The 26,979-nt window shown below is 26.5% G+C and overlaps 3 protein-coding genes and 1 long non-coding RNA gene across 6 annotated transcripts; 2 read left to right on the top strand and 2 right to left on the bottom strand.

Annotated features, from left to right (window-relative positions):
* Positions 1-10,542: 10,542 nt before the first annotated feature.
* LOC149031143 (uncharacterized) lies at positions 10,543-12,969 on the bottom strand. Its single transcript, XR_016178008.1, has 2 exons — positions 12,205-12,969; positions 10,543-10,795 (listed from the first exon to the last, which is right to left on the bottom strand). It is a non-coding gene; the product is annotated as an uncharacterized LOC149031143 (long non-coding RNA).
* RecQ4 (RecQ4 helicase) lies at positions 12,563-18,520 on the top strand. The gene is made up of 10 exons (XM_015327000.2): positions 12,563-12,584; positions 12,965-13,269; positions 13,405-15,432; positions 15,512-15,623; positions 15,707-16,506; positions 16,574-16,861; positions 16,946-17,281; positions 17,364-17,523; positions 17,615-17,934; positions 18,029-18,520. Exons 2-10 carry the CDS (start codon positions 13,159-13,161, stop codon positions 18,257-18,259), a joined length of 4,386 nt encoding a protein of 1,461 aa, XP_015182486.2. The 5' UTR covers positions 12,563-12,584; positions 12,965-13,158; the 3' UTR covers positions 18,260-18,520.
* A 255-nt stretch (positions 18,521-18,775) lies between these two features.
* LOC107069567 (uncharacterized) lies at positions 18,776-21,755 on the top strand. Its single transcript, XM_015327006.2, has 2 exons — positions 18,776-19,155; positions 19,252-21,755. The coding sequence occupies exons 1-2, from the start codon at positions 19,054-19,056 to the stop codon at positions 20,218-20,220; spliced, it is 1,071 nt and encodes a 356-aa protein (XP_015182492.1). The 5' UTR covers positions 18,776-19,053; the 3' UTR covers positions 20,221-21,755.
* An 801-nt stretch (positions 21,756-22,556) lies between these two features.
* Sms (spermine synthase) lies at positions 22,557-26,979 on the bottom strand. 3 transcript variants are annotated; one of them, XM_015326996.2, is made up of 8 exons: positions 26,823-26,979; positions 26,083-26,375; positions 25,413-25,524; positions 23,562-23,684; positions 23,334-23,488; positions 23,178-23,267; positions 22,905-23,096; positions 22,557-22,748 (listed from the first exon to the last, which is right to left on the bottom strand). In XM_015326996.2, exons 2-8 carry the CDS (start codon positions 26,362-26,364, stop codon positions 22,602-22,604), a joined length of 1,101 nt encoding a protein of 366 aa, XP_015182482.1. In that variant the 5' UTR covers positions 26,365-26,375; positions 26,823-26,979; the 3' UTR covers positions 22,557-22,601. The 3 variants fall into 3 exon arrangements, with proteins under 3 accessions (XP_015182482.1, XP_015182483.1, XP_015182481.1); XM_015326997.2 differs by having other exon boundaries at positions 25,413-25,521; XM_015326995.2 differs by lacking the exon at positions 25,413-25,524 and adding an exon at positions 24,733-24,844.

Here is a 26,979-nt window from a genome sequence, read left to right as displayed (position 1 = left end):
AAAGAGAAAAAGAAAAAAAATACTCAAAGAGAAAGAGAGAGAGAGAGAGAGAGAGAGAATTCTCTGTGGGAAGGCGGCCCCCGTGAATAAGTCACGATCCTATAAGAGAAACAAGGAACGAGATATGGTGAAAGAGAAGGAAAGCAACACACATACACAGATAACAAACTCACAACATACTAAATAAGTGAGTGACTGTATAAGTGTGTATAAAAGTGATGTGTTGTATATGTGTGTATTAACTTGATGTGTTGTATGTGTGTATAAAAGAAAGATATGGTGAAAGAGAAGGAAAGGGACACAAACACACACACAGATACACTAACAACAACACACTTATAGTAAGTGAGTGAGTGAGTTAGTATTGTATAAGTGTGTATAAAAGTGATGTGTTGTATGTGTGTATAAAAGAAAGAATGAGAGAGAGAGAGAGTTGTCTTTCTTACTCTAAAGAGTGTTGGTACTCTGTGTTGCTGGTTAGTGATGGTTACTTGTACTTATGGTGATGGTATGGTTGTGTTGTTGTATTTTATGATGGTGGTATAGGTATGATTGTGTTGTATTTATGATAGTAGTGGTAGTGGTGGTATGCGGTCCGTCCACTCTCGCCCGTCGACTACTCTCTTGCACCTCACAGCATCCCCACCAGCCCTCCCACCCCTCCTATCTTCTCCCTTCTCTCGCTTCTCCCCCTCCACTCAGTCAGTCAGTCACTGTAATAAGGCCCGTTCTTTCTATTGGTACCTCAGAATGTTTGTAGGGGTGGGGAGGGGATTTATTCTGTTTATTTCTTATACTTCACTGATTTATTATATTGAATTTATTTATTTATTTATTTGTCTGTTTATTTAATTGTAAACTTTTTAAATTCTTATTTCATACTCTTTTGATATATTTATTATTGTTATTATTATTATTATTCTTTCTCATTTTATTTTATTTTATTTTATTTCCATTCATAAAATTACAAGAAATTTTAGGAATTTCAAATTAATTAGAAAAATAATTCCCTATGATATTTCATAATTGTTGTTGTTGTTAATTATTGTTAACTTTGTCAAATTATTTTACGTTAAGGGATAAACACGTTGTTAATTAATATTATTTAATATATAAAAATTATTTATAAATTATTTACAATAAATGGGATATGAAATTTAAGGATTTTATTTGTGATTTTATTTATGAAATAAAATCAGAATAAAATAAAATAAAATAAATATTCTAATTTTATTCTATGAAATTAGGAATAGTAAGGTGATTGAAAATGACGTTTTTATATATACGGTGTCTAATAAATAATAGAAACAAAAATATATATTATGATTATGAATCGAATACTCAAGAAAACGAAGAGAAGATTTAACGATCCGACGAGAATGACTCTCTTCTATTCTATTCTATTTCTCTTGAAGAAAATTTCAACGAAATTAGCCTTTAACACAGACACATACATAGAGACACACAACAAACCAACAACTCTCGACACCCAAGGTTTCTTCTACCTTTTACTTTGGGTTCACTCATACTACTACTACTACTACTACTACTACTACTATAAGCTTTGAACAGCTTTGAACACTTTTGCCGTCGTTATCGCTTCCTTATTCCACCAAGAACGCGATGTTACCTCTTCTTACGACTTCCGTTTAACTTCGAAAGACATACTTCAACTTTTATAGAACCGTTAGTCTTGCTTTTGATGATTAAAAAAAAAATAAAAATAAAAACAATAAAGAGAGAAAAGAAAAATTTGTTTGTTTTCTTTCATGAATTTCATAAAAGTAGATGATGAAGATGACGATGAAGAAGAATGAGAAAAAGAACATTAAAAAAAAAAAAAAAAAAAAACTGTAAATAATTTAAATATAATAATTAATTATTTCTAAATATTTTGATAAATTTAACGAAATATATTTGTTTAACTAAGAAAATATCTTTGAAAATATATGGAAAAATTAATTTCTTTTAAATTCTATGAAAACATTAATTAGTTTGTAATTTAAAATACATCAAATACATCATCAACTTTGTTATTTTCGACGAATAAGAAAAATGGTGGAAACTCCACCCACGTTCAATCAACTATTTCCAAGAGAACACTCAGAACACTCATGGTCAGAACACGATTACTCGAAAAGTAGGCGGTAGGTACGTAATGGGCCCCCATAGAAGAAAGTTGAGTTTTCAATTTAATACTCGTACGAATAATATATTGACCAATAATTAAAGGGTTGTTTATTTTTAATAAATTATATAGATATTTTGTTGTTAATATCTACTGAAAATTATTTTTAACAATGACAGATATTCAATGATATTTCATAATATTTTTTCAGTCAATTTTTCTATTTAATTAATTTAATATTAATTTAATATTAATATACTATAAATTAATATAACATAAATGTAATATAAATATAATATAATTATAATGTATTATTATACGTTGCATTTAAATGCAATATTTTCTTTAAAGAAATATAAATATAACAAATATATTTAAATAAAAATATAAATAAAATATATTTCCTTACTTATTACCCAATTAAAATATTTGCATATTCATATTGTCTACTAAAATAAATATTTTCCCCTGTATAATAAATAATAAATGTAATATTATTTTTCATTGGTATATATATTGAACATAATTGCATTTAAAGAAATATATTTCATATATATAACAAATATTGTCCTTTATTTATTGGCCAATTGAAATATTTGTATGTTCCTATAATAAAAATAAATGAAATTACAACAGTTATATTTATATCTGTATGAATGAATGTATAGTTTGTATATAAGTGATGTATAAGCTTGTATTTAATGTATATATACATACATATATATATGTATACGTCGCCCTTAGAAAGTTGTCGAGAGTTGCAGAGGAATGCACTCGATAGCCTCGACCCAGGAGTCGAGCTTTCCTCTTAAGAGGGTTGCGTGCTCGACGAGCTGAGTTTCGATCAAGAGAGAACTTGCACGCTCGAATTAATAATCTCCTTTTACCCACACCCACTTCTTCTTCTTCTTCTTCTTCTTTTACCATCCCTTCCATCACCCATCTCTTTCCTCAATCACCCATCTCTTTCCCCAATCACCCATCCTTTTCCTCATTTCTTATTTTCATTTCCTCACACCATTAGACGAAATTCAACTACTTTGACAAAATGATTCCAATTTTGATTTGTTTACCTTTGATTGATCAGTTTGTTAGGAATCGTTATCTATGATTGAAAAAGTCATTTGTTATATTTAATAGTTTGGGAATTATTTAAAAAACTATCGTTTGTAATTAATTGATCGTTTAAGTTTAGAATTTGTGAAATATACTTTTTGTTTGTAACGTTCTTCAAATTTTCTTTTAGATAATATTCAACCTTATCTTCGATTTAGAGTTAATTCCATATAAGAGATAAGTTTTATTTTTTTGTTTAAGTTAAAGATAATATATATATATATATATATGAAATATATTTCTTTAAATAAAGTATTGCATTTAAATGCAACGTATTAATTTATATAATTTATTTATATATTAATTTATAGTAGTATATTCATATATTAATTTATAGTAATTTATATAATTATTTTTATAGTATATTTATATATTAATTTATAGTTTATTTATAATATTAATTCATATATTAATTTATAGTAATTTATAGAATTATTTATAGTATATTTATATAATTTATTTATATATTAATTTACAGTAGTATATTCATATATTAATTTATAGTAATTTATATAATTATTTATAGTATATTTATATATTAATTTATAGTTTATTTATAATATTAATTTATATATTAATAATTAGTAATTTATATAATTATTTATAGTATATTTATATAATTTATTTATATATTAATTTATAGTAATTTATATTAATTTATAAAATTAAAATAAAAATATAATTAATTTTTCGCGACTGCCAGGATTCGATCCCACGATACTAGGATTACGAGCTAAAGACTCTAGCACAGAGCCACAAAGCCACTCTTTAAATTAATTAATATTATATTTATATTATATTAATCTATAGAATATTTATAGTATATATATATAGGAAATTTTTGGGCAATGAGGAAATACCTTTTAACATGTTATCCAACATTGAGAGATTAGGATGTTTCTTATCTTCTGTTGGATATTTGATTTATTAATCAAATATGGGGAAAAACTTTTAAGTATATTTCAAAAAATACAAAAATGTTCGACATACTAAAACCATACTTTACCATAAATGCATTTATATTACATATATAATATATACACACATACCCATATATATACAGAAGATACCATTAGCAAAAGAAATAAAAAAGGGACGAATATATAGGGACCCATATAGGGAAAGGAAGAAATGTTTGGAAAAGGTGTGGGTGGGGGTTGGTACGTAATGGACTGTAAAAGAAAAATTTCAAAGTGATGAGGTGAGATCTTAGTGTTGAAAGAAAGAGAAAAAAAGAATGCAACGTGCAATGCATAAGCCAACGCATCATCATCATCATCATCATCATCATCATCATTTCAAGGAGACTCGAGGACGTTTACCCACGAAACCAACGACCTTGATCTTACAAACGATTTGTGAGGCAATAGGTGGAGAACAGAACAGAACAGAACAAAAAAGAGAAAACGAAACGAAACGAAACAGGTAAAAGTAAAAAAGATATTTTCTGCAACATTGAAGTAATGCAATAGTGTGTGTGTGTGTGTGTTGGTGAAGTTGCATGCACCTGCGCAACTTCGTTTAGCGACATCTCCGATGCGCACACTGTGCATCATTTTCCATCTTTTTCACTCATTCACTCTTTAAAACATCATCATGGTGTTTCAACGTCATGGATGTAAATCGATCGTTTTGTGAAGATAAAATGAACATTATTAATGATTTAAATATTCTAAATATTGTAAATTGTATTCAGAAAATATTTAATTTCTTTTAGGTTTGTAGGTTAGGTTTAAGTTGCATCTAATGTTTTTTGTTTTTTGTTGTTGTTTCTTTGCAAGGTTTTTTTTTTATAATTGTAATATATTCGTTATTTTATATTATTTTATTGAATTGTAATTTTTTTGAAGTGAAAACTTCTTTAGAATGGGAGTGATCTAAAAAGTAAATAAACGGAAACAGAGCTATGTAACGAAGCTATGAAACGGTTGCAACACTAAATAATGAGAGAAAAAGAGACAAACATAGGATTTAGACTGCGAGGGAATGAGACGGAATATAGATATAAAGTTTTTCCTATTCTCGGGCCCTCTTTATGGTATGCTTCGTACTATTCGGAAAAAACCTCACTACTTTTCGGAAAAAAATATTCTGCATTTGTCTCATTCTCTCAAAATAATTAAAAATACAAATGAATTATAAATCACCATTCCTGCGTATGTGTATTTAATTATTATTATTATTATATTATGAGATAATTCACATGCAGCTACTTTATTTTATAAATTAAAATGCATTGAATAGGAGATTGATATAATAGATCGATATCATTCGATTGATCAATCGATCGTTACCGCTATGCTAGAGTTATATTTCATTGAGTTGCAAATCGTTGTCAACGGATCGTGCGTGTGTAATCGAGAACACTTTGAATCAACTTCACGACAATTTCTATTCAATATAAAATATCTACGACTAGTTGTAATCGATAAGTAGTAATATTTCTTTTTTATTTATTTATTTATTATATTTACTTTTTGTTTGTTTTTTTTCTCTCTAAACTTTTCTCAACTATTTTGCTTCGACAAAGTTTCATTTGAACTTTTTGTTTGAAAACTATTATTAATTGAACTAATATTATTATTATTATTAATTGAATTATATATAATTTCAAAATAAAACTATTATTAAATTAAACTATTATTTATTTAAAACGAGAATATAAAACTTTATGTCATTTAACAAACAAACAAACAAACAAAAAAACAAATTCTATATTACCAAAATTAAATTTATTTTGTATAAAATAAGCAAAAACCAAAAAAAAAAGAAACAAAAAGAAAAATTAATTATTGTAATTAGCTTATATTTATAATTTTTTTTTTTTAATCAATTTTCTTGTATAATTAAATCGAACAATTATTTTTCTAATCATGTTATATATATATATATATATTCTTATCGAACACATTAATCCTACCTGTGTGTATTCTCGCGTGTTGTTACGAGAAACGTATTTAAGATGCTTTTCCGCAAGCTCGAAGCAACCAACCCGTGGGGTTCATGACCCGAAAGGTCGTCGAGGTCGCATAAGTATAAAGTTCCGACGACTACGACTACGACGACGACATCGACATCAACATAGACATAGACGATGAGAAGAAGGAGAGTTTTGATGCCATTGGCTGAGAATTTTCAATCATTTCAAACGACATTACGACATTTTATATTCTAAATTCCCATATCATTTTAATTCTATTTTTATTAACCAGTTAATTGTGATCGACGAGTATACTCGTCATACGTATAAACTAGTGACCATTGACTATTTAAATTGTAATTTTTTTAAATATATATTTATGTTAATCAAATAAGTAAATATTAATAATAAAATTGTTAATTTTATAATAATAAACCCATTTTTTTTTTATGGAACATCTTATCAGTTCAATTTACTCTGTGATTGACGAGTATACTCGTTATGGTGCTACAATTAACTGATTAATTAAAGTGTTTTTTTTTTTTTTTTTAAATAAAAAGTGATACGATGTGTACAATTACATGAAATATACAATGTGTATAATTAAATGAAAAATATTTAAATAAATAAATGAGTATGATAAATAAAATTGAATTTGAATTGAAATGATTGTTATTTTGTTTTGTTTAATATGATCGATGTAAAATAATACTTATTGTTTAATGCGTATTATAAGTTAGATCGTATTTCGTGTTACGTTTCAACGATTACGATTGTAATAACGATGATAACGATTACGTTAACGTTAACATTGACGAGAATGACGACAACTACATAGACATAGGCAAGGATGATGATGATGATGATGATGACGATGATGATGTTCGTTTCTATTGAAACACACATGAACGAGTAATCTAAGCAATTACCTCACATGCAAATAAACCTCTTTGAGGATGATGTTGAACAGTGACCCACCACCACCATCACACCACCACCACCAATATCATCACCATCATCCTCTTCAAATGACGTCATACTTGCACGAGGACGTTGCAACGAGAATTGCAACGAACAAAAAATCAAATAAAAAGGAACATTTGCTGAACATAAAATTAAACCTAGGATTTAATATTTAAACAAAATTAGAAGAAAATAGAATAACAAAAAAAGAAAAAGAAAAATTGCACATAATAAGATATATTATTTTTTATAATAATAAATTTTAAATATCCAATTTGTAACATTGATAATAAATTTATGTTCTTTTTTTAAATTTATTTTGTAAATTTATTTCTAAATAAAAAAAAATTATTAATATAATAAAATAATATTTTATTATTTTAAAATTAACTTTATTATATATAAAATAAAATAATTTAATATATATATATATATAATTTATAATTTTATTATAAAATATGTACACACATAATATTTATAAAAAATATTATTATTTTATTTATTTCAATAAAAATTCCAATTTTGAAATTTTTGTTAAATTTATTTTATAAATTTATTTCTAAATAAAATAATTATTAAATATAACAAAATAATATTTTATTATTTTTTTAAATGAATGTATTATTGTTAAAAATTGGATTTGAAAAATTTTATTCATTTTTCCCATAGATATTAGGATATTTATTATTATGATATTTATTCTTAGGTAGAAAAACTTGCAGGTGTGAAATGTCGTCTTCACTTTTCTTACCTTTTTTTTTTTTTTTTATGTCAGGAAAAAGAAAAACAAGGAGAGAAAGAGGAAGAGGAGTTGATCCAACGGGTGTGTTGTGTAGTCATGGATTTGCCTAATGTTTGTATTCATAGTTACAACTATTATAATGTGAAACCCAAGCAACTAAACCAACCAAACCAAACCAAACCAAACCAACGAACCAACCAACCGGTTTTCTCGAATCCTACATTTCTCTCTTTCTTTCTTTCTTTCTTTCTTTTTTTATTTACTTTTTTGTCTCATTTTATTTTTATCCTTCTTTTTTCTTTCTTGATCTCTATCTTTCTCATTCTTACTCAAACGAATGGCATCCCTCCAACAACTATGAAAAGGTATATATATATATATATGCTAATGCTAATACCAGTTTAGACGTTTACATTCTAACTGACGTTAGGAGCTTCCATTAAAGCGTAATCGTTTGAAAAAGAGAGAGAAAGAGAAAGAGAGAGAGAGAGAGAGAGAGAGAGAGAGAGAGAGAGAAGAGTTGGCCTTGTTCGAGTCTCCAACCATAAAGGATAATTTTTTTTTATTTACATATACGGTTCGAAATCGCATTCTTTTGCAATTTTTTTTTTTTTTTTTTATGAAAAATAGGAAGAAAAAAAATCAATCTGATAATTGTAATAACACATTTGTGTATAATGTAAAATATAATAATTATTTATTATTGTATATTGAGTAATAGAATTAGAAAATTTAGATGATAACGTTATTATTTTTAATTTATGTTTAATTATTAAATTTAATAGGTGGTGAAATATTTAAATTTATTTAGAAATTCGAATGAATGAATCATTGTGGAAATGAATAAAATTATAATTATAATAATAAAATATAATTAAATAAACATATATATTGAATCATTGTGGAAATGAATAAAAATATATATCGAATCATTGTGGAAATGAATAAAAATATATATCGAATCATTGTGGAAATGAATAAAAATATATATCGAATCATTGTGGAAATGAATAAAAATATATTGAATCATTGTGGAAATGAATAAAAATATAATTATAATAATAAAATTAAATTATAAAATTATAATAATAAAAATAGAATTATAATAATAAAATATAATTAAATAAAAATATATATTGAATCATTGTGGAAATGAATAAACATATATTGAATCATTGTGGAAATGAATAAAAATATATTGAATCATTGTGGAAATGAATAAAAATATAATTATAATAATAAAATTAAATTATAAAATTATAATAATAAAAATATAATTATAATAATAAAATATAATTAAATAAAAATATATATTGAATCATTGTGGGAATGAATAAACATATATTGAATCATTGTGAAAATGAATAAAAATATATTGAATCATTGTGGAAATGAATAAAAATATAATTATAATAATAAAATTAAATTATAAAATTATAATAATAAAAATATAATTATAATAATAAAATATAATTGAATAAAAATATATATTGAATCATTGTGGAAATGAATAAAAACATATATTGAATCATTGTGAAAATGAATAATAATATAATTATATTTCTATTCATTTTCATTAATTATATTCACTCTCCTTTAATCTATTTTTAATAACAAACCTACCTGATGCGTAAAATATTTAAATTCAATTAAAAATTCGAATGCATGAATCATTGGATAGAAATGAATATTTTTTGAATGCAACATGTTGGATAGGATAAAGAACGACACGTGACGATGAAAATAATAATTGGAATGAAGATGACGATATTGATGATGATGACGATGATTGTACTGATAGATAGTAGAAAATATGTTCTATATGTTATATGTGTATATGATTGATAATATAAACTATGAAAGAGAGTATATAGAATTAACGATTAATGAAAGAGTCGTTTAAAATGTGGTTTGTGTATTCGTGAGAAAACCGGTCAATAACTTGTCGCAGCTTTAACTAGTCTCTCTCTCCTCTCTCTTTCTTTCTTTCTTTCTTTCTTTCTTTTTCTGTATCTGAATGTGTAAAACGTTTATATACATATATACTTTGTGTGCTGTAGCTGCTTAAAATATAAAATCGAAATGAACATATAATACATACCTTAAAAAATGTGAACAAGAAATTTGAAAAATAAAGAGAGAAATATATATTATCAAAAGAAATATGTTTTATTTATTTGTTTTTCAATGTTTATTTCATTTTATTTCAAATAGAATTTTGGTCAATGTATATGTATATAATATATATATGTATATATGAGTGTATGTATGTATGTATGTATGTATGTAGATTATATGAGAATGAATTAAATTTGAATAATATTAACAATATGATTTTATAAATTTTATAATCATTGATATTATTGAAATAAATAATAAAATAACAATATATAAATATGTGTGTGTGTGTGTATATGTGTATGTATGAATATTATATGACAATAAATTAAGTTTGCAAAATATTGAAATTTTATTAAATAAATAAAACTTGATTTTAAAATGAAATAAATGAAACAATCATAAATATCAAATAAATTATTTATTATATAATAACAACAACATTCTATTATTTCCAAAACAAAATATAAAATTTAATATTTAATGGGCCAAAAAAAAAAAAAAAAACAATTTCTGAAAAAAAGATTGTACTTTAAAAGATTATTCAACAAAAAAGAATATTAAATATATTTATTCTTGACAATCCTTTAACGAACCCTTCTAGGGGCTACTGTCTTTGTCATTATTCATACATACATATATATATATATATATATAGGGATCGTACAACGATCCCTTATCCCTTTTTTCTTTTTCATTTTGTTTTCTTCTACTTTCCTTACGGATGATTCGCGAGCTACTTTATAGAATTATCGTTAAAACCCTTTCTTCTTCGATGTGCAAGGATGATCGTTCAAAGGCTCATCTTCTATTAATAGATAGATCTTATTTTCAGTTATTTATATTACCACCAAGTGAACGTGGGAAGTAACAGAAAGAGAAAAACAACTAGATAAAAAGATAAAAAGATAAAAAGATAAGATACACACATATACATACACAAAACAAAGATAGAAATGACAAAATAGAAAATGAACAAGAACAAGATAAAATGACGACAATTTTTGGGGGGTCTTGATACTTATGAAGTATAGTTAACTTGTGTACGTGACGAAGGATACGTAGAGACACACGTTTAAGATAGAAAAAGAATGAAAGAAAGAAAGAAAAAGAAAGAAAGAAAGAAATAGAAAATGAAGTAAAGTAAGAAGAAGAAGAAGAAGGGAAAAAAGGGTAAAGGGAGTAGAAGCAAACAGGCGAACACAGCAAAGAGACACGCACGCGTGCACTTAAAAGCCTCCTTTTACGATAGTCTACGAAGAAAAAGAGAAAGAAAGAAAAGAAAAGAATGAAAGAGAGAGAGAGAGAGAGAGAAAGAGAGAATAAAAAAGAAAAAAAAAAGGGTTCTTATCGAGCGGCGTCGCGGAGACGAATATGATTCCCTTTAGGTGAAACGCAACCTTATTTCTTATTCTTATTTTTTGTTTTTCTTTTTCTTCTTGGTGCATCCTCGAAGGAAGGAAGAAAGGAAGAAAGGAAGGAAGGAAGGAAGGCGCGGCTGCACTGTCTCTCTCTCTCTCTCTCTTTTCTTTCACTCTTGCTCTTTCTCTTTCTAATTTTCTACCTTCATTTATTTTTCATTCTTTCAGTATAAATCTCAATGGAATCTGGAATTTCCAGGAATAAGAATTCAAAGAAACACTTTACTACGTTCGATTAAATACCACGCTAGTAATATATTACTATATTACTATATATATATATATTACTAGCTATTATATATATGTATGATGCATGTATGTGGTTGTATATCATCGTCGTGTCATTGACAAGTTGCGATCAATAAAAATGATCCAGACAATTGTATATATATATATGTGTGTGTGTGTATGTGTGTGAAATATAAATAAATAAATGAAATAGAAAAATATAGAAATAATTTAAAGGAAATTTTTAACTGCAATTGCAACTGCAACTATGACGATGACAACAACGAAGACAACGACAACGACGAGGAGCAAGGTGTTATCGATTTTATCACGGGGGCTAGGGGATTCTCTCTCTCATCGGGGTTGGTTGGTGAGTCAGAGTGAGAGAGAGAGAGATAGAGAGAGAGAGGGTTCACCGCGCGATCGCCAGAGTAGTAGTAGTAGTAGTAGTCATTGTAAAAAAAAAAAATACTATATAACTAACACGAATATATATATATATGTATATATATATTTGTTATATTATTATTAGTATTATATTTATTTATTTTTTTTATTTAAGACTTACCCTCAGAAAGTTCAAGATCCAACTCGGCGAGTTTCTCCCTAACGTCCTCCGGAAGTTTGCCGATGTCGATGTTGAATTCGGCCATCGCTAGGCCATCCGCGCTAACCCGAAATCGCGAATTCTCCAGCCGTACATTCCTTAACCCGTCACCACCGCTCGGCCATCTTGCCTATTACTGACTCGTCATCAATGACGCTAGGTGGCGTCTCGTCTTACCTTCCTCGAGGTCTCCCCCCACCACTTACTCATTGACCAATACTAAACGTACTTTTCATTTAACCCTTCTACCATTGATTCGACCAATCCCGGCAATCTTCGTCGATCAATCGCCGTTTACGCACACACAGCTGACGATTTACTCCAGCTGTCATTTTACGAGTGTATTTGTACTATTATTCGATGATATCTTTCTTTTTTTGTTTTTCTTTTTTCTCTCTCTCTCTCTAACTCTCGTTTGTTTTTCTTTCTTTCTTGAATATTAACGAATAGGAAAAAATACTTTTAATATTTTATTTTATATATATTTTTTTTTTTATAACGGTATTGTAAAACAAATAACTGTATACTCGTTTTATATATATATATATATGTTGTGTTATTATTTTGATGAGTTTTTTTTATTACGCGTGTTACTACCATTGATAAAAATCTAATCACTTTTTATCGAAATTTGGTTTGCGATTTTTCATTTATCTTTTTATGAACAATTTAATTAATGGTAGTTTTAATTGATTTTTATTTGATTTAAATTATATTATAGTTAAAGAGGTTATCTATATAAACCTTGCTGGACAAAAATTTTTCCCGCGCATACCATAATACCATGGGCATATAATACAAGGTGTACAGTTATACTGACGTAACCTCATGCTTCTCAATAATCTATTATAACTATACTGTGTATTTTGCAAAATTAATAATAATAATAATAATTATTATATTAATTATTATACAATGGAATTACTTAATGATCCTGTTTTTAAATTTAAATATCAAAAATATAAACGTCGTGTAAAATTATGGGAAAGTAATTTTATGGAAAAATATGGACGTAAACCTACCAAGGTATGATGAATAATTTATTCTTATTTTCATATAAATAAATAAATAAATAAATATATATATGTTCAATGATTGTTGTATTCTATGTATTTGTTTATTTTTATTGTATATAATTTATAATTATTGTTTTTAATATAGCACGATATCAAAGAGGCCGATGTTACAATCAAAGAAGCTTACAAAATGTATTGGAAATTGAAAACTGAAGCATTGGAAGAAACACTTATGGATATTACATTTAATGAAGATATACAAACAAATATTTCAGTTAAATCTCCACAACGACAAACTTCGACAAAAGTCGAAGAAAAAACATTGATCAATTCTAATGAAAAGGATAGTGAAAATATTGATCCAACAACAGCCTCGTTAATAGATGAACCTGAAATAAAAAATCTTAAAGATGTATGGAACACTAATGTTTGTAAAAATGCAGATACTACAGTTAAAAAGAAAGAATATTTAACAGTTAATAAATCATCAACATTTCAACTATCTAGAAACAAATTTACTTATACTAGTTTAAAGAAAAGAAATCCTCGAAAATCATTGAATCAAACTAAAGTTAAAAAAGATAATAAGAGTGATGAAACTCTTAATGAATCAAAGATGAAAGTAGATGTAGTTGAAGAAGATATAAATAAAGAAACTAATATTATGTTTGGTGATACTTTTAAAATTGTAAACACAGAATCAAAAGACAATGGTCAATCTTTAAATACAATTCATCAATTGATACAAAATCCAATACTTACAGTCAATAGAAATATAAATCAAGGTTGGCTGAATAGATGCACGAATGAAGAGAATTTAAATACTAATACTAATACTAATACTACTTTACAAAGATTTTCGAATTTGAGTGATTCTGGTACAGAATCAATGGAATCTAATTCTCCAAAAGATTTGAAAAAACCAACAGATGATAAATCATTACAATTATCTGATGAAGAAGATTTTATATGTAACAGTGATACTGAAGAAGATGGTAAAGGATATAAACGTATTAGAAATTCTAACAAAAGACAATATGAATGTGATCGTTTAATTAAACGTCCTTGTTTAGAAACTAATAATGTTTTATCTAATAGTACTTTGAAAATGAATAACATTGAAACAAATGTAACAATTAATAATACTGAAATAAATAATGTTCCTAAAGAATCAACTTTACAAAATGTTGAAAAAGAAATTGTACAAACGTGTGATACATCAAAGAATGATCAAAATGATTGCAATACAGATAATTATGATAACAAAGATACATCTCCAAAGGAGAAAAAAGTAAGAAAAACGAGAGGAAGAAAACCTGCTACTAAAACTAAAAATAATACAACGAGTCAGAAAAAATCAAATGAAACAAGACCAACTAGACGTTGTAGAATAAAACAAAAAGATAACGAAGAAGAAAGTATTAAAGATTCAATTACAGATGACATTGATAATAATTCAATATTTGGAATAGAAACTTTAGAAGCAGTGCCACGCATTGCAATTTGTTCATCTGGCACTGGAGATTTAATCACTGATTTTTCTAATTCTGTTACATTGTTAGAAGATTCTGTTGTATCTGGTAGTTCAAGTTCTGTTGCAATTGATGTCAAAGGACAAAAAAGTAATAAAGAAAAATTAGAAGACAAAATTGCTAGTGGTAAATTAAATGATAATTTTGTTCGAATAAATTTGAAGAAGAAAGTTTTTGTACGTGGTAAAAAGTCATTTAACTTTTCCAAATATAAGAAAAATCAATGGAAACAGAAAAAGAAGGCATTGGGTTCGAGTGAGGATAATCTTGATGTAATTGATTTCATTGAGAAAAATGGTACGTCGTGTTTTAAATGTGGCGGAACTGGACACTTTGCTCGTTATTGTACAGCAATGAAAACTGATAATTTATTACCTATGATTGAAACTGATGAACTTGCTGAGTATCCAAGTTTAGAAGAAGCTGAAAAGATGGCTAACCAGAATGCCCTTATTGCACACAGCAAACAACCTAGTAAACTTCCTGATAAACCACTGTGTACCTATCAAGAAAAAAATATGGTATTAACATTAGATGATGAGGAATATATTTTGGATGAAGATGATTTTGCAGATATTATGGAAGAAGAAGGAGAAGAAGAAATTGAGGTAGAAATGGAAACAGAAAAGGAAGAAGTGCAGGTGAATAAATATATAAAATTATACTTATTTTTTTTATATTTATATACTTACTGTATTTAATTATTAAAATGTATTACAGGAAACTCCAGGTGTTCATAAAATTCCTGATGAATTGATAGCCAAGTTATGCCTCCCTGAAATCAAAGTATTATCAGCATTATATCCTTTGAAAGAAGATGGATCTCTCATTGGTAACATAATTTTATAATCTATGTGTTTTATTTTCTTTTTTACAAAATAACATATATCATCAATTATTATTCTTTCTGTTTAGATACACCGAAAGAAGTGTTTGATGTTTTGAAAATGTTTGGTCATCAAAGCTTTAGACCAGGACAAGAGAAAGCAATAATGAGAATATTGTCAGGTCAATCTACGTTGCTTACTTTGTCAACTGGTTCTGGAAAATCATTATGTTATCAATTACCAGCATTTTTATATTCTAAATATTCAACTTGTATAACATTGGTCATTTCACCATTAGTTTCATTAATGGACGATCAAGTAACAGGCATGGCATCATTTTTATCTGCAGCTTGTTTGCATACTAATCAAACTCCTAAAGTAAGAGATAACGTAATGCGACTTGTAAAAAATTCACAAATCCAAATATTGCTTGTCTCACCTGAAGCAATAGTGGCTGGTGAAAGATCAACTGGATTTGGTGCTTTGCTTAGAGAACTTCCACCGATAGCATTTGCTTGCATTGACGAAGCTCATTGCATTTCTCAATGGTCCCATAATTTCCGTCCATCGTATCTTATGGTTTGTCGTGTACTGAAAGAGAAATTTGGTGTAAAAACGGTATTGAGTTTAACTGCAACTGCTACTAAATCTACTGCTGAAAGTATAGTTCAACATTTGGATATTCCTGATGGAATGGCAGGTGTTATATCAGATGTACCATTACCAAACAATTTGTTTTTAAGTGTATCAAGAGATGAACAAAGAGATAATGCTTTGGTTAAACTTTTGTTAAGCGACAGATTTAAGGAATGTTATTCTATTATTATTTATTGTACACGTAGAGAAGAATGTGTACGAATCGCAGGTTTTCTAAGAGTTTCATTACAAGTAAGTTGATTAATATTATTTATAATATATATATATGTTATTAAATTATTATATATTTTTTTCATAGAATGCACAAGATGTTACAAAAGCAAATAGTAAGATATCCCATATAGCAGAGGCATACCATGCAGGATTATCCAGTTATCGTCGTAAAACTGTACAAGAATCTTTTATGAGTGGAAAAACAAGAATTGTTGTTGCAACTGTGGCATTTGGAATGGGTATTAATAAATCAAATATTCGTTCTGTAATACATTACAATATGCCAGCAACATTTGAAGGATATGTACAGGAAGTAGGTAGAGCTGGTCGTGATGGATTACCAGCACAATGCCATTTATTTATAAGCTCTCAGGTATTTAATAATTTGGTATTTTTTTACTTTAATATTAATATATTAATAATTATGATATGTACATTGTTTTCTCTTATATTTTAGGAAAATAGTGACAAATGGGAATTAAGAAGACATATATTTGCTAATAGTATTGATAGGCATACGATCAGACGTTTACTTGCTAAAGTTTTTATACCTTGTTCGTGTGCACAATTGAATAAAAATGCACCTGATAAAAAATGTTCTGGTCACGAAGTTGCTTTACCTATCGATGAAATTGTTAGATTACTTGACATTACTGAAGAAACAATTTTAACTCTTTTATGTTATTTAGAACTTTATCATAAGAAATTTTTAACAGTTCTTTCTTCTGCTTATACCAAGGCTAAAGTTAGTAGTTACAATGGTCCACAAGCATTAAGATTAGCTGCACAATCGGTATGTACTTTATATATATATATATATAATATACTTATTATATTTTATTTATTTAATAATATTAATAAATTTATAATTTCAGTGTCCACCTTTAGCTATGGCAATTGCATTGGATTTGAAAAAAGGTATTTCTCATGAAAAAAGTACCGTCATAGAATTCCCTGTCATTGATGTTGCTTCAATCATTGGTTGGGACAGTGGAGTGGTTAAAAAACATTTGAAAGATTTAGAATGGAAAACAGGTAAATTTAAAATATTTAAATCAATTTTTAAATAATTTATAAAACAGTATGTGATTTGATTTTATTGAATTTTCAATGTCTTTCTTTACAGTTGATGGAAAACCGAAGCGTACTGCCATATCGGTTCATTACACTACACTAGGTTTAAGAGTTAAAGCTCGTGGTGATTTAACTGAAGCTGAATTAGATGAAGCTTTAGATGTATTAGTATCTAGAACACAATCACGAGAAATTTCATCTTTGCAACAATTAGAAGCTGTTAGTATGGCTTTTCAAAAGTACAGTGTATCCAAAATTAATGAATGTTTGACTGCGTCTGAGAATATTGTAAATATGTCAGAAGGACTGAAAAATACTATAAGAAATTATTTCCAATCAGATCATTTAAATGATACTGTTTGTAAAACACAAGTAAGTATGCACACACACATATATAAATTATTAAATTATTTCATTTGATTCGATGAGTAATAATGACATTTTGACAAATTTGATTTAATTACAGGTTAAATTATTAAACGAAGCACAAATAGCTAACGATACACGTAGTTTAATTCTGAGTTATAAGGATAGTAATTTTAATGGACGTGCAGTGGCACGTATCTTTCATGGCATTCAAAGTCCAAATTATCCTGCAGTTGTTTGGAGTAAATGCAGATTTTGGAGATCATACATATCATCTGACTTTAATGCAATATGTCAAATAGCAACTAAAGAGATTTTAGCATTACGTTAGCTTTGATTAATAATTCATCTTCTTAAATTGACTGAGTAAATTTATTTTATATATTCACATATATGTATAAAATAATATTACTTTTAACAGAGTATTATTTTTTTAAGTAATGTATCTTATAAAAATGTATATTGTCACAATTCATGATTGTCTATTCATTAGAAATAAGGTTATTACTGTATAGAAGAAAAATGTAATATTCGTTACCTTTGTTTTTATACGATGATATGATGAAATATAACTTGTAATAAATATTCACTACACTTTTTAGAACTTTTTTTTTAAACACTTATGCACTATTTCCTTTTAAAATATTTCTTTGTCGAAATGCATTACTATTTGACATATTTAAACAGATCGCGGTTAACTTTCGTACTGACAAAATACGTGAGTCCATCTAGCGGCGCGAATATTGAACTATCAGACGTTTTACGTGGATCCATCTAGCGGTGCGATTGTTGAACTATACAGACATTTCATATATACATATAATGTATATATGTATTGCATGAATGCATAGAACCTTTTAAATAATAAAAATAGAATAATCGTAGTATAAAAGTCATATTATTTTGCTTCTACGTTCTTTTTTAATTATTTTTTTGTTAATTAAATAATATCATTAAAATAACATTTCACACGTAATCGCGTTTGATGTATTAAATATTAATCTAACCTCTTTATTTTCAATACTCGACTACCTGTAATGTGTGCTTTCATTGTTACCTAAAATAGTTTCACAAACGTGGTATATAATTTTATTTAAACAAATTTGCGACAATAAGATTTAAAATATGATAGGCAAAAATGAAGAAGATGATACCAACGATAATAATTTGTATCGAATCAAATTAATATCTAATAAAAGAAAATCATTGGAAGATAATACAGCAGAAGTAAGTAATTATTATTATTATTATTATTATTATTATTATTCTTTTGTTCATTTACTCTTTCAATTAATAATATATATTTTCATTTTCATATTATAGATTAAAGAACAAATCAAGAATTGTTTTGCACAATTGACAGATGCATTACGATTAAGAGAAAAACAATTATTACGACAAGCAGAAGCTGTACACACTCAACAACTTTCTTTATTACAATCTAGTTTAGATTTTATTCCATCGTTGATTGTGAATTTACAGAAGAAAGAAGACCTTTTGGAGAATATACATCATTTTGGTAATATTGAATTATCAGGAACTAATTGTATTACTGTCAAAGATATTGAACCTTACAAAGTAGCAGAATATGAAGAAGCCAATAAAGATCATGTCAGTTTTGACAAATCTATCAAATGTGAGAAAGATGTAGATGCTATAACTAAACAAATAAGAAACATTGATATCGATAAATTAAATATATCATTAGATTGTGCAAATATCTTTGATGATTCTAGAAGTTTTTTAAACTCAAGTTTAAATTCCAGTGTAGAAAATGAAAGACATTTACAAATATCATTAGAATCAAATAATATTTCGGAAATGTGCAAGGATTCTAAAGTTTTACCATTGTGTTCTTCATTATATATAATAAAGAAAGATACAGATACATATTTCAAACAAAATGGAGAACATCAATATTCTAGTAAATGTGCTAATGAATTACAGAATATTACTATAACAAATGAAGGTGCTAATATTTTCATTAACGGAATTAGTGAAAATGTTAACGAAAGAGTGCAGCTATATGAAGAAAAGTCTTTAGATAAAACAGATTCATTTGAATCAAATCATTCCGATGATCAACATAATATATCAAATGAAATAAAAAATATTGAAACTGTTAAAAATCAAGACGTATTAAAAGGTGTTTATGAACATCCTAAACAAGTTCAGCAATGGTTACAACAAATATTGGTAGAAACTGAAATAGAACCAATAGTTCATGAGGTGGGACAATTTTCAGAATTATCAGAAGTTCAACATTACAATAAGCTACAATTGGAAACATAAAAAAAATTAACATTAATTTGTATAATGTTTAAAAAATCAACAAAAGGAATTGCACTAATTATTTAATTTATATATATATATATATATCCTTTGAATTTGATAAGAATACTTTCATGTCTTAAGTGGGGCCAAAGTTTCCATGATAATGGAAAGTAAACCAAAAAGTCTGATTTATCATTACAATTTATGTCATATTATGCATTTTTTTTCAATAATTTATTTTCATATTATTTTATATTGGATTTATATATTTTGTATCTTAAAATTTTCATTTTTGAATTTGTAAGAGTTGTTTTTTCTTTTTTTTTGAAATATTTTCTTCATGTAAAGAGTAATAAACATATATTCAAATATTTCTTCTAAATATTTGAATACTTTTTCCTTTTTTTTCAATAATTTAAAATGCACAGCACACTAATTGAAAGAAACATTAATATCAATATTTATTGACCAGAAAGTAATGTTGTTTTTACAAATGTCCAATTTTTTATATTTTTATCAATTTGATATTAAAAATGTTGCATATTAGTTGAAAAGAAAAAGGTTGTTGATAACAAGGGCTGGTGATTACATTATTAATAAAAAATAAAAACTTGTTTGAAACAAAATATATTCATTTAAATTTAATGGTAGAAACCGACATTACTTTCCGGTCCACCTAATACATATTAATTACTACTTAAAAAACGCAAACATAAGATTGAGAGTAATACTTATAAATGGTACTTCATTTATATTTATACAGTTATATTTCTAAATTGTCAATAAAAGACCTAAGTTATTATTATTTTTATTATTATACACAAATAATCACATTGCAATAAGTGATTGAATTGTACTGTGAACTATCATTTTAAATATATATATATATATATATGTGCGTATTATATTAATTAAAATGAATTGAATAAAAAGGCTCTGTTGTGGGGTTTTTTTTTTTTTTTTTTTAAACGAATTACAGTTAGCATGCAAGTGTTTTATATTTGCGTATCATGTATAGGTGTGTGCTCATTAAAAATCACTTTCTTTTGAAAGTGACGAATATATTCTAATAAGACATAAGTTCATATACAATTATATCCATTATTTATTATCAGTTTGACAACTGAACAGCCTATTTTACGTAATAATCGAATATTTATATATAATAGTCTTTTTTGTACTGGTGTTATAATAATAATAATAAGCGAATATATATATATATATATATAAATGGTACTTTTATTCTATATTGTGCTGTTATTGTAATGTATTTATCATCTTAATTCATTATTTTATCATTATTATCAAAGCAAGAAAATGTACTATAAAAAATAATCTTTCACATATTATTTTTATTTTTTTTATTATTTTCTTTCACGTAATTAATTATTGTTTTATCTTTTCCACGTAATGCCTTTTTTCTTTTGTTTGTTCATATACAAATTGTGTAAATCAATTATTTAATATCAATATATATATATATATTAGATAGAAATATTTCATCAGACGATCAAATAATTATTGGTTGTAAAAGATGTGTACTGAAAATATTACCCATAAGTTTATTACTAATTTCTTATGGTAAATGCTCTGTTCTCAATTCCTTAGTAATATTTCAATATGATACATTGACAAAATATTTTACATTATAAATTAACTTTGATAATTACTTATATCTATTATTTTCTTATTATTTTTCTTGTTTTTTTTTAAATAACATTTAAAAATATTGAAATAATTTTGTGACTTATTTTTATTCTCAACTTATAAAAAACCGAAGTGAAATCATTAAAGCCTATATTTTTCATTTTCTTTTTTGTCTCACGCACTCTTATTTATATTGTATAAATAATTTGGTCATTCGTGTGTATTTAAATAAATGAATTTATAACAAAAATTTCTTTCAGAAATGTCAATAAAAATACAAAAATGAATATTTAAGCACAATATATATATATATACTGTACATTGAAAAAAAAAAAAAGAAATAAATTAGTACGTTTTACTAATAATGAATAATTAAGCATTAAGATTTATATCTAAATATATCTGTTTGACTTATATATAATATCAGAATTAGAGTAACCACACGTACGCATGCTTTATGTACATATAGATTGTTAACATATATATATATATATATATATACATATATATATAATAATATTTGCACTTGTTGGTACAAATCTATATGTATCATTTTGATTTGAATAAGAAGTTAGTTAAATTATCTTTTAAAGAGGAACTGATTATTTTGTTGTTAAGTTTTTTCTTTTCTTTTTTTCTCGTTTTTTTTTCTTCTAATAACTAAGGTTCAACTTGGGTCATAATGGAATTAATAGATCGTAAGAAAATTTGCTTGGTCTTTCAATGTAATGATCGTATTTGTTTTTAATCAATCATTTAAGCGACACTTGATAGAAAATCCAATCTTCGAAGAAAGATGGTACAAAAGCACGATCTTTTGTAAAAGTAACAGGTATACAGAGTTGTGATAATACTTCTTCGTACATTTTTAGAGATTCAGGACAGGATGCACCATTTCCCTAAGAACATAAAGTATTCATAATAAATATATATATAAATATTATTTTATTAACCCCCTTAAGGAACAATTTTGGTTCAATGTAATACAATGGCCGCCTTAGTTAACTCAAGCGTGCAACTTAAGGGGTTAATATATCGATAAGAATGCAACTTACATGGGTCATATATTTTCCTGTTGGTTTAAGTACTTTAACTGAAGAATTTAAAATTAATCTTATAAAATCCCATGCATCACCATGGGGAGTAGTACTAATTGGAATATCAGTTAAATCACCAAAAACATAATCGAATTGACGACCCTCTTCTATCATGTGAGCAAGTGCCTTTACACAGTCACCGACTATTATCTACAATTAATTAAATTTTAATACATTTTAAATAATATTTATATATATATATATATATATTTGCTTTTTTCATAATTTTACCTCATAATTGTCACCCTTCCTTTTATCTAAACAATCCCCACATATACTTCTCATGTGTTGGCTACAAGCTTTCATAACAACGTCATCAATCTGGAAAAAAAATATTATTTTATAATCAAATAATGTATAAAAACAAAGATTATTTATAATATGTACCTCAAGCATTGTTATGTATTTTGGTTTTTCCTTGAGTAATTCCCAGAGTAAACCACCGTCACCACCACCAAGGATTACAATTTCTTTTCCAGCATAATTCTCTTTACCACGTTGCATCAACGTTTCTGTATAAATAAGATCAGCTTCTGACATATCTGAAATGTAAAATGATTTTTATTAAAAAAAATATTCTTCATGAAATATTATACGTTGTTTGAATTTACTTACTTTGTAATTCATCAAGAACCAGAAGATTACCAAGAGATTTGGAATGGACAATTTGCACCTTTTGATAAGGTGATCGTGCCTCAAACACCAGCTTATCAATGTCATATTCGAGTAATCTCTCATCTTAAAAAATAAAGACAATATTTATTAGTAAATATATTATGAAAAGTGTATATTCAGCTAAAATTTTGGATTTTCAAACTAAAACATGCTTTAACACTGTATATAATAGCTGTTACAGTAAAACATTTGTTGAAAATAATTAACATGGGTGATAATACAAGCTGTAATCAACTAAAACAATATATGGTTTTCATTGGATAGATAGTATATTTTATTTTGAATAATATTGTGTATGTATATATATATATGATAAAATACTAGGAATGTGTGTGTGTGTGTGTGTGTGTATGATAATTAAGGAAACATTAAATAAAATGCTTGGCCATGCAAATTACAAGGCAAACATTATTAATTATTATTTTGATCATTATTATTATTATCATTATTATTATTATTATTATGTACAATCTAAAAACTGAAGAAAAAAGAAAAAGTGTGTGACAAAAAAAACATATACAATCTATTTTAAAAAACCAACTAAAAAGACCTTAACTCTTATGCACATACATGGCAGCAACCTAATGCGTTATACCATCCATCATCCCTGAGTATCTAGCAGAGCATTAAAAGCAGTTAAATTAGTGTTTCAAAAATCAGTACTTTTGTTAAATCAATATTATTTTCATTTGTCTAATGTATGTACAATTATTTTTATTAGAAATATTTTGCTGCAAGCATATGTATATATATATATTATATTTGATCCTAAGTAAAGTTGTGAGTATTTTATATTTCAATTGTCATATATATCAAAGATAAAAACCATATAATTTAGGGGAAACATTAAAATGAAAACTTACAAAGTTTCTTTTCTGCTACTAAGTACACATTGTTTAAAAATAAACAATAGAAACAAAACAATGATTAAATTAAAATAGTACTGTAAATATTTCATTCATATTTTGTAATATAATAGAGAAGACAAGGGGGACCGACCCTTTTGATATTTCATTTAAAAAAAAAAAAATTCTTTTGACAGAATTTAGCTGTAGCATTGTTTTAAACGAGTTGACAATTGACCGTAAACATAATTATAAATAAAACTCACCGGCGGTAGGAAAGTATCTCTCAAAAGGTCCACCGCGTTTAATGGGGATAAGCGTGTGTGACCGCGTAGCGGTTGCCGCTGTCTGCAACGCCGTCTCCAATTCTCTGGCCAACTACCATGGCCGTAAAGCGAACCAACGAATAAACAGAACAAATGCACTATCTTGTTAAAAGAATTTTCTACATCCCTGTAGAGAGATAAGCTAAAAAGTATCAAGTTCTGGTATCTCAATGCAAAAATATTTCAATGCCCTTTCCATAAATTATCAAATTAAACTTTCAATGGAAAGATCACTAAGCGTGTTAAAGGGGATCCTGTTGACACAACTATATGTTATATATAATATAATTAAAATCGAGAGTATACCAGTTATCAAAAATAGTAATAGAGGATAGTAATAATAAACAAAGTAAGATATCAGAATATAGCATGAGCAAGTAAGGTGATAAATAATTTGATAATATGCAATAGAGAAAGTGTGTGCTGAGGGGGTAACCAAAATTAGCATTCCTGGCAAGCGAACTACTACCCTAAATATCTATTAGTATAACAATCAAAATAGCAATTATAAATTCTAGGGTAGAATTCCATGATAATTTATCTATAAATATAAAAACGAAGGTTAAGATAATAATCGAGGAACAAATGTGTGTGTGTGATCGTGGGAAAGCAATTTCTACCTGATAGTGTCAGATAGAGGTCATATACGGTTCCTCGTCTTACTGGTGGTAAACATTTGCTGCGTTGGCTGTTCAAAGCCATGGCAACGTCTGCTTCCAAGTATCGCCACTGCTACAACGTCCTGTTGGTTATGCTATGTTTCCCTTCTCCTTTACATTAAATTATCTACTTACTACTATAGCAACAGTAGCGTGCAAAAATAAATATAAATTTAGCTCGATTCCTGTTTTTTTTTTTTTTTTTTTTAATTATTTTATTCCCCCAAAGCTCAAAAAAGGCTAATTAAATTATCCCACGATATACCACTCTTTTTGAGAACTTGCATATATTAATATAGGCATGCCATACTAATTCAAATCATTTTCTTAATGTTGTTTATCGTGTCAAGAAATCAAATCGAGTTAAATTGACTTTATCTCTTGATACACGCTAATCATTTCTATTGTTCAAAACAAAAAACAAAAGATGGTTACAATTCGAACCCAGATTGCGCAGAAACATTGACCTATCGCAATCAATTTCCATACAATTGTATGTTCAACGTATAAAAGTAAAATCAATAAATAATTAATATTATATTCATTGTTAATAGAATCATAGTTCATATATTATACACACGTGCTACTGAGAATAAGATATATTAAGAAATAATAAATTATATTATTGTACCTCGAATGTTAACAAAGCTTCTTCATCATCCTGTTTGAAATATTCAATGTTTAATGTAATTAGGCCTTCTTTGTATCCTCTTACGGTGATTAAACTACCTCGTGGACCAGTATACAGAATCAATAGGCTACCATCAATATTTGATTCTGTTAATGGTTTCAAACCGATGAAATGTTCACCAAGAACATTGGTGATAGCAGATTTTAAATTAGAACGTTTTTCCAAATCTGCTATAACATTAGCGCAAACAGTGAAGTCGAGGAGTATCGTATGGGCAACCATTATTAACAGATCTACAAAAGACAAAATAAAATATCAAATAAAATGTGTTTCATTTTTTCTTTTGTTTAATGAATTAAATCAATTAAATCAATTAAATCAAATTAAAATTTAAATGAATTAAATCAATAAAATTCGTTAAAGTTTTATGATGAAAGAAGGATATGAACATGCAAGAAATTTTATTACATATTATTTAATACATCCTTAGGATTATTACTCCATAATTATTTTGTCTTTTAAATTTGAAGGACAATACAAATCAACACAGATAACGTTATGTAATTGTTTGAATAGAATGATACACTATAGTAGAATATATATATTCGCCATGCAATTTTGTCTTCTTCTAACGTATCTTTATAAAAATATATCAAAAACACGTGATATATTTAAATTATAATTGAATATAATTGAATTAAATTGATAAATTATTGAATGATTTTTATTGAAATACTTACTTATTATTTTAACAAATGTTTCTTAATTATCACCAATTAATATCCTTCGAGTTCTCAGAACACAAAATTTTATTAACCGCTAAGCGTCTAGGGTGTCCAGCTACCAACAGATATTTCAATTCTAAATAAAAAACCTAGATTAGTGCTACCAATATTT

Source organism: Polistes dominula, unplaced genomic scaffold (genome assembly GCF_049000335.1).
Source record: "Polistes dominula isolate Pdom_NZ unplaced genomic scaffold, Pdom_raw_medaka contig_80, whole genome shotgun sequence".
NCBI classification, from domain to species: Eukaryota; Metazoa; Arthropoda; class Insecta; order Hymenoptera; family Vespidae; genus Polistes; species Polistes dominula.
This window is presented reverse-complemented; position numbering and strand designations above follow the sequence as displayed.

Excerpts from the sequence above, each read along its gene's own strand:
- LOC107069567 (XM_015327006.2), top strand. The coding sequence starts at position 19,054 with ATGATAGGCAAAAATGAAGAAGATGATACCAACGATAATAATTTGTAT. Across the intron at positions 19,156-19,251 it reads TGGAAGATAATACAGCAGAA|ATTAAAGAACAAATCAAGAA; the intron begins GTAAGTAATTAT and ends TTCATATTATAG.
- Sms (XM_015326996.2), bottom strand. The coding sequence starts at position 26,364 with ATGGTTGCCCATACGATACTCCTCGACTTCACTGTTTGCGCTAATGTT. Across the intron at positions 23,685-25,412 it reads CCTCTATCTGACACTATCAG|ATGAGAGATTACTCGAATAT; the intron begins GTAGAAATTGCT and ends TTATTTTTTAAG. Across the intron at positions 23,489-23,561 it reads GGTTCTTGATGAATTACAAA|ATATGTCAGAAGCTGATCTT; the intron begins GTAAGTAAATTC and ends TTTACATTTCAG.
- RecQ4 (XM_015327000.2), top strand. The coding sequence starts at position 13,159 with ATGGAATTACTTAATGATCCTGTTTTTAAATTTAAATATCAAAAATAT. Across the intron at positions 13,270-13,404 it reads ATGGACGTAAACCTACCAAG|CACGATATCAAAGAGGCCGA; the intron begins GTATGATGAATA and ends TTTTTAATATAG. Across the intron at positions 16,507-16,573 it reads TTCTAAGAGTTTCATTACAA|AATGCACAAGATGTTACAAA; the intron begins GTAAGTTGATTA and ends TTTTTTTCATAG.